Consider the following 7,596-nt stretch of genomic DNA (forward strand, 5'->3'; position numbering starts at 1 on the left):
AGGGAGAGAGGGAGAGAGGGAGAGAGGGAGGAGAGAGGGAGAGAGGGAGAGAGGGAGAGAGGGAGGAGAGAGGGAGAGAGGGAGAGAGGGAGAGAGGGAGGAGAGAGGGAGGAGAGAGGGAGGAGAGAGGGAGGAGAGAGGGAGGAGAGAGGGAGGAGAGAGGGAGGAGAGAGGGAGAGAGGGAGAGAGGGAGAGAGGGAGGAGAGAGGGAGAGAGGGAGAGAGGGAGAGAGGGAGAGAGAGAGGGAGAGAGGGAGGAGAGAGGGAGGAGAGAGGGAGGAGAGAGGGAGGAGAGAGGGAGGAGAGAGGGAGGAGAGAGGGAGGAGAGAGGGAGGAGAGAGGGAGAGAAGGAGAGAGGGAGAGAGGGAGGAGAGAGGGAGGAGAGAGGGAGGAGAGAGGGAGAGAAGGAGAGAGGGAGACAGGGAGGAGAGAGGGAGGAGAGAGGGAGGAGAGAGGGAGAGAGGGAGAGAGGGAGAGAGGGAGAGAGGGAGAGAGGAGGAGAGAGGGAGGAGAGAGGGAGGAGAGAGGGAGGAGAGAGGGAGGAGAGAGGGAGGAGAGAGGGAGGAGAGAGGGAGAGAAGGAGAGAGGGAGAGAGGGAGGAGAGAGGGAGGAGAGAGGGAGGAGAGAGGGAGAGAAGGAGAGAGGGAGAGAGGGAGGAGAGAGGGAGGAGAGAGGGAGGAGAGAGGGAGGAGAGAGGGAGGAGAGAGGGAGGAGAGAGGGAGGAGAGAGGGAGGAGAGAGGGAGGAGAGAGGGAGGAGAGAGGGAGAGAAGGAGAGAGGGAGAGAGGGAGAGAGGGAGAGAGGGAGAGAGGAGGAGAGAGGGAGGAGAGAGGGAGAGAGGGAGAGAGGGAGAGGGGGAGGGAGAGGGAGAGGGAGAGGGAGAGGGAGAGGGAGAGGGAGAGGGAGAGGGAGAGGGAGAGGGAGAGGGGAGAGGAGTTTACTTTGTAAACATAAAGGATGAGTTTTCTAGGCACTGACTTCACTGGATCCCTCCTTTTTAAGGCTCACATGATAAAGCTCTACTCAGTAATAATTGCCACCTTTCTTCTCAGTCCCCACCTATCCTTGATGGACAAAAATGATACTGTTAATAACAACGTAAACCTCACTCCAAGCAACTGTAGGCATTTTAAATTGAGTTAAAATATGAATACATCAACCCTGTAAACAACGGAAGGACAATGATTTTTAATGAAGGGGAAGTTTTCACACCATGATCTGCACAAACAAAAAATAAAATATTTGAGTCAGATCAAGCAAGGATGTCCTTCCTTGTTTGAGGTAGGAAAACCTCTGGTTTGGTGTTCCTTAGATATTTGTCAGCTATCCCCTTAGGGTTAGTCAGCATTTAGTGTACAAAATCTGGGCTCCATTGACGGTTGCCTCCAATGGGCAAGTAAGATTTATCAGGTGACTCCTGGGTATAAATCCCGTTGCCAGAAGCTTAGAGAGGCTCCCTGAATTACGCTTTGCAGGTTAGTTTTCTGTTGGTGGTATACAGAATGGGTCAACCGCCGGTGCCTGGAATCTCAGATTCCCGGCAGCTCATTGGCCGCTTCAGGAATGCCACGTGACAAAGATGTTCTTCAAAAGCAGGGGCTGGCGGCATAGTGATGCCCACGCTCTTTAGTTTTCGGTTGTAGTGCCTGACCTGCCCAGAAAGCTGTGCACGATGATTGAGCCCTTCTTAGGCACCTGGAAACTGGTCTCCAGTGAAAACTTCGAGAATTACGTGAGAGAACTCGGTGAGAGACCAGAGATGCCATTACGGGAGTTGGGAATTGGTAGCAAGAGGCTTTTGAGTTGTGGTTGCCTTTGTACCTCGCGATGGTTTAAACGATTTTCTTTTTGTGGCCTTGGGTTATACTCATATGAGACAAAGTTTATGAGTCTGCTTATCATTAATATTTCTTTTAATTATAATAACTAATATTTAACATTAAAAAACTTTGAACTCGTTTACAGCTCACGCTCCCAGTTTATAGTCCACATGCTCTAGCCCAGGCCCCTGGAGGAAGATCATCCGTGCCGCGTTCCTGCTCCAGTTTCTCCTGAGTTGGACCACTTCATTGAGCAGCTTTTGTTCAACTCAAAATCTGTGTAAATGAATCATTGTAATTAGTATATGGATTGAATTTGTTTGGCGATTTACTTTAATTATAAATTTAAAAGCATGGTGGCAACAAACATTTTCAACAGTTGTTCTCAGCCCTTCTAATGCCGGGACCCTTTCAGTTCTTCCCGTCGTCATGACCACCAAACATAATCGTGGCTACATCATAACTATAATTTGTTATGAATCATAATGTGAATATCTGATATGCAGGATATCTGATATTTGACCCCTGAAGGAGTTACAACCCACAAATTAAGAGCCACCAATTTAAAGTCTAGAATTTTCTAGAATGTTCACTCACGCATGACAACTATTTAATACATGTTTTGAAGGTTTTCCTTTTGAGAGGAGAAATAGAATGGTTTTTCCTTACGGACCGACCCACCATCTCGCCATTAGCTGTCTCTCAGAAGAATGAGTCTTTAATGTCTGCTTCAAGCTCTGCGGTCAACCATAAGTTATAACAAGTTGTGTCTGTAACAGCTACACCTCTATAAATTCTGGAGCGACAGTCAGTTCATTTTTCATAATTATTAACAACCTCTTATAATGATAAACCATATGAAATACAGATTTCTTCCCTTTTTACATTTGCCTAACATGAACAATCATTGCTTACAATTATTAATATATTTACTCATTCTAAGCAGTGAAACAGCAATGTTTTACCCCTAATAAGAAGTTAACATGATCATAACTGTAATACTTGTTCTTCTCCCAAAGACAGCATTTACATTTCAGGAAGTAATAAATTTTCATATCTCTTCATGGATTATAGACAAATTTGTTTTGAATAAAAATTTAAGGGCATATAAGAAACTTGGAAATGGATGTGGTACTACACACCTCCAATCTCAGCTGTCACAAGGCTCTGGTAGGAAGATAGAGGGTTCAAGTCTAGCCTAGCTATGAAAAAATATATAGTACATATCTGATATGTAATACATATCTAATATGTCTACATCTGTCTACATACATTTATATTTCTATATATCTATTTATACATGCATGTATATATATGGAGAGAGAGGGAGAGAGGAGAGAGAGGAGAGAGAGGGAGAGAAAGAGAGGAGAGAGAGGGAGAGAAAGAGAGAAAGAAAGAGGAGAGAGAGGGAGAGAGAGAAGAGAGAGAAAGAGAGGAGAGAGAAGAGAGAGAGAGAAAGAGGAGAGAGGGAGAGAGAAGAGAGAGAAAGAGAGAGGAGAGAGAGAGGGAGAGAGAAGAGAGAGAGAAAGAGAGAGAGAAAGAGAGAGGAGAGAGAGGGAGAGAGAGAAGAGAGAGAAAGAGAGAGAAAGAGAGGGGAGAGAGGGAGAGAGAAGAGAGAAAGAGAGAAAGAGAGGAGAGAGAGAGAAGAGAGAGAGAGAAAGAGAGGAGAGAGGGAGAGAGAAGAGAGAGAGAAAGAGAGGAGAGAGAGAGAGAGAGGAGAGAGGGAGAGAGAAGAGAGAGAGAAAGAGAGGAGAGAGAGAGAGAGAGGAGAGAGAGAGGGAGAGAGAGAGAGAAAGAGAGGAGAGAGAGGGAGAGAGAAGAGAGAGAGAGAGAGAGAGAGAGGAGAGAGGGGGAGAGAGAGAAGAGAGAGAGAGAAAGAGAGAGGAGAGAGAGGGAGAGAGAAGAGAGAGAGAAAGAGAGAGAGAAAGAGAGGAGAGAGGGGGAGAGAGAAAGAGAGAAGAGAGAGGGAGAGAGAAGAGAGAGAGAAAGAGAGAGAGAAAGAGAGAGGAGAGAGAGAGAGAAAGAGAGAGGAGAGAGAGAGGGAGAGAGAGGAGAGAGAGAAAGAGAGAGGAGAGGGAGAGAGAAGAGAGAGAGAGGAGAGAGAGAGGAGAGAGAGAGGGAGAGAGGAGAGAGGAGAGAGAGGGAGAGAGAGAGAGGAGAGAGAGGGAGAGAGAGAGGAGAGAGAGGAATGGGAGGAGCTTGGGCTTATAGCACTGTATTGACTAGGAGCTGGGCTAAGTCTGGAGCAAGGAGAAAGAGTGAGCAAAATCTTACTTTGCTCTTGGGCCTTCCTAAGCCTTTGTGTACTCTTTCAAAGCAAGGGTGAGGAGGGCTCAAGTCATCCATCCACACTTTACAATGGAGAAAACTCAAAGGGAGCCAAGCTGTCACGTGTCAGGATTGGAGCCCAGATTTTGACCATCTCATTCTTCTTTGAGATGCGTGTTGCATCCACAGATGGAATGGGTGGTAGACTTCAGTATGTATCAGAGAGAATAGTCAGCATCTACCTACCTACTGTGAACGGTCATATTGACAGTGGAAAGTCTTCAACCTGAGCACCTTTGAGCCGAGGGCTTCTCGTATTGTCTTTGCAAGTTTCCACAAGGCTAAATGTTCCCTTGAAAGCCATCCTGCAAGTCCACACTTCACATTAAGCACAAAAGTTTGAGAAAGTGAATTTAGCTTTTCAACATATCAAACTTACTAGCTACACCTTGGCTTTTCTAGAGATTACAGAAAACATCAAAGAAGACTTTGTGGCTCCACATGGTGGCTCACATCTGCAAGTCGGAGCAGTGTCTGGAGGACCTTGACCTCAAGGCCAGCCTGGGCTACATAATGTGAACCTGTCTACCAATAAACAAGGCTGTATGTTAGTCAAGATTTCAGTGGGCAAGGAGACATTTTTTAAGAGCTGGTGTTCAAAATGGCGCTTGGCATATCTTCCTAAATGTGTGAATAAGGTATATTTTTTTCTTTGTCCCCAGGAGTGGAATGTGAACCCCGGAAAGTTGCATGCTTAATAAAGCCAAGTGTTAGCATTAGTTTCAATGGAGAAAGGATGGACATCCAAGCAGGAAGTGCATGCAGGAACACGGAGATCTCCTTCAGGTTGGGGGAAGAATTTGAAGAGACCACTGCAGACAACCGGAAAGTGAAGGTTAGTTGGAGTTAACTCTTTCTGTGTTCAACCAGTGAGGAAAATAGGTGTCTAGGTATGGTTCATTCAATTTATTTTACTGGTTCAATTTAATTCAGTTAACTTATTAAGTATGGTTGGGCTTGTTGAAAATCTGTGCATACATAAAGTCAATCTTTTGCTAATTACGCAAACAGCTTGATTGAGCTAAAATGTTCTTACTAGTCTTTTTGTTACTGCTGTTTGAGACAAGGCTTTGCTCTGTAACCTAGGCTGGCCTGCAACTTAGGATTCTCCTGCTTCTGACCTTCAAGTACAAGGGTTACAGATACAAACCTAGCAAATAGCATTTCTTCTCACCTTCCTCCAAAACAATATTTTGTATTGTATGAAAGATTATACAGAATAGAACAATTATTAAGGTAAAATAACTTATGAATCCTTGTCTATGAAAACATGAATTTAGTTATCTTCTGGGACTTCTAGACTGCATTGAAACATAACAGGAGTTGAGTTGAGCAGTGTGAGGAACAGAATTTCAGACTTCAAGTTAAAAGGTAGATGTTTAGTGTGGTAATAGGTATAAAATATTGAATCACTCCTTCTAACTAACCACTGTCTCTGTATTTATAGAGCCTTATAACTTTTGAAGGTGGGTCAATGATCCAGGTCCAAAAATGGCTTGGCAAACAGACAACAATTAAAAGAAAAATTGTGGATGGAAAAATGGTAGTGGTGAGTGTTCCCTAAGTTTACATTTTTACATATTTTTTTTGAGCGACTACCCACCAAACTACTCACTTGTCTCTATGGCCTGAATTGAGGCTTGTTCTGCAGAAAGACGAGAGGGCAAGTTTGACCTGTCAGCAGTCATGTCTAACAAATCTCTCTACCTTTAGGAGTGCACCATGAACAATGTTGTCAGCACTAGGATCTACGAAAGGGTGTAGCAGAAGGGTAGACACCAGCAAGACCTTGACCACCACAGAGCACTTGCTGCTGAAGAAAGCCAGCCCCAGGGACAGTGATTTAAAACATCACCAGCACAATTTTTGCTCAATAAAAGCACTAATTGAAATGTTGTTTTCCAGATGTTTGATAATGAAGGCTATGGTCTGCGCGACTTTTCTGCTGCTATATAGAAACTCTGACAGAGACCCACTTCCAGCGGGGAAGGGTTTATATTATCTCACAATTCCGGAGGGGAAGCACCGTTCTTTGTCATGGGAAAGGCACAGTAGCAGAAGTTTGGAGCCAGCCTCGTAGTCAGGAACCAGAGAGATCCCACTTAATCCACACGCAGGAAGGCTCGGGGCTAGGGCAGGAAGAAGAGCTAGAATATAAAACCTCAAAATGTGCCTGTGGTGATATGCTTCCTCCAGAAAGACTCCCCTCGTAAAGCTTCCAGAGCGTTCCCAAATTGAATCACTCTCAGGAAACCAAGTGTTGGAACACATGAGTCTGTAGGGACATTTCATATTCAAATCACTACAGGAGTGGGCTGCAGAGTTGGTAAGACAAGAAGTTTCTGTTAACACAGCCATACAGAAGACAAACTTCTGGGCTCCTTAGGTTAACTGAAGTAGGTAAGGCTAGGAAGATCCACGCAAAAATGTGGAGAAAGAAGGAAAATCAAAAACACTGCATTTTCTTGCCAACGGCTCAGGTTCAGTTCCCAGCACCCACGAGGAGAGGCTCGTGCCTCTGATGACATCCTTTTAGCCTCCTCAGGCAAGTGGACACATGTGGCAAACATAAACACACTAAATACACACAGGCACACGTGCATGCATGTGTGTAATCTTCTTTGTTCCCTTGAACTGCGTACAGAAGAAAAAGAGCAATGTTCACTCTAGTGAATGAGGTAAAGTTATTTACTTTTCAGGAGAATTTGAATACAAATCAGAGTAGACTTCATAACCCATACAGGAAAATATGTTTTACTTTGAAAGTTTTTATCCAAAATAACAGTAGTAAACTATTACAGCAAGAGATGTTGAAGTTTACAGGAAAGTATTACCCAGCCATCACACCAATACTGTTAGCACGACCACCCAAGAATAGCTCATCACAGTCTTTTTATTACAGAACAGTATTTAATAAATTACTGATGAGTAATTTTCAACAACCTTAACAGGTTTTAATTGTCACACATTTGTACCCAAAATGCAATAATTACAAAAGGACATAACAGCAGAACTGGCCCTACCTCTCACCTGCAGCAGCACTCTGGAGAAAGGACCCTGTGTTCCACACAGGCAGCAGAGTGCAGTTGCTCCTGGTGGCAGGGGTGTGGGTGAACCAGGCCGTGTCATGAGTGTGTGATAGCTGACCCCAACAGTCAGGAAAGCTGCCCAAAGGGTCCTGTGCACCCACAGGGTCCTGAGTGGGGGAGAGCCATCCCTACCCTTCACCGGCACCTCTCCTGGACAGCACAACAGAACTGACCCTGGTAGTGGGGGTGCCAGTGAGTGGTCTGTGGTAAGGGGGACAAGGTGGCAGGGCTGGCTTTTCTCTTCACACTCAAGTCTCCTGTTCCATCTCTCTTCATAGTGCTCAACCTGCTCCACTTCGTTCTCGTCTGTCTGTCCACCACATACTCTCACAGTGTGGTGGCTCCTGCTGCTGGCTTCTGT

At 45.2% G+C, this 7,596-nt stretch overlaps 1 protein-coding gene across 1 annotated transcript; it reads left to right on the top strand.

Annotated features, from left to right (window-relative positions):
- Positions 1-1,575: 1,575 nt before the first annotated feature.
- Positions 1,576-6,030, top strand: LOC117718810 (fatty acid-binding protein 9). The gene is made up of 4 exons (XM_034516729.2): positions 1,576-1,743; positions 4,809-4,981; positions 5,594-5,695; positions 5,860-6,030. Exons 1-4 carry the CDS (start codon positions 1,671-1,673, stop codon positions 5,908-5,910), a joined length of 399 nt encoding a protein of 132 aa, XP_034372620.1. The 5' UTR covers positions 1,576-1,670; the 3' UTR covers positions 5,911-6,030.
- Positions 6,031-7,596: the final 1,566 nt, after the last annotated feature.

The sequence above is a fragment of the Arvicanthis niloticus genome, chromosome 13, assembly GCF_011762505.2.
Source record: "Arvicanthis niloticus isolate mArvNil1 chromosome 13, mArvNil1.pat.X, whole genome shotgun sequence".
Classification (NCBI taxonomy): domain Eukaryota; kingdom Metazoa; phylum Chordata; class Mammalia; order Rodentia; family Muridae; genus Arvicanthis; species Arvicanthis niloticus.

Excerpts from the sequence above, each read along its gene's own strand:
- LOC117718810 (XM_034516729.2), top strand. The coding sequence starts at position 1,671 with ATGATTGAGCCCTTCTTAGGCACCTGGAAACTGGTCTCCAGTGAAAAC. Across the intron at positions 4,982-5,593 it reads CAGACAACCGGAAAGTGAAG|AGCCTTATAACTTTTGAAGG; the intron begins GTTAGTTGGAGT and ends CTGTATTTATAG. Across the intron at positions 5,696-5,859 it reads TGGATGGAAAAATGGTAGTG|GAGTGCACCATGAACAATGT; the intron begins GTGAGTGTTCCC and ends CTCTACCTTTAG.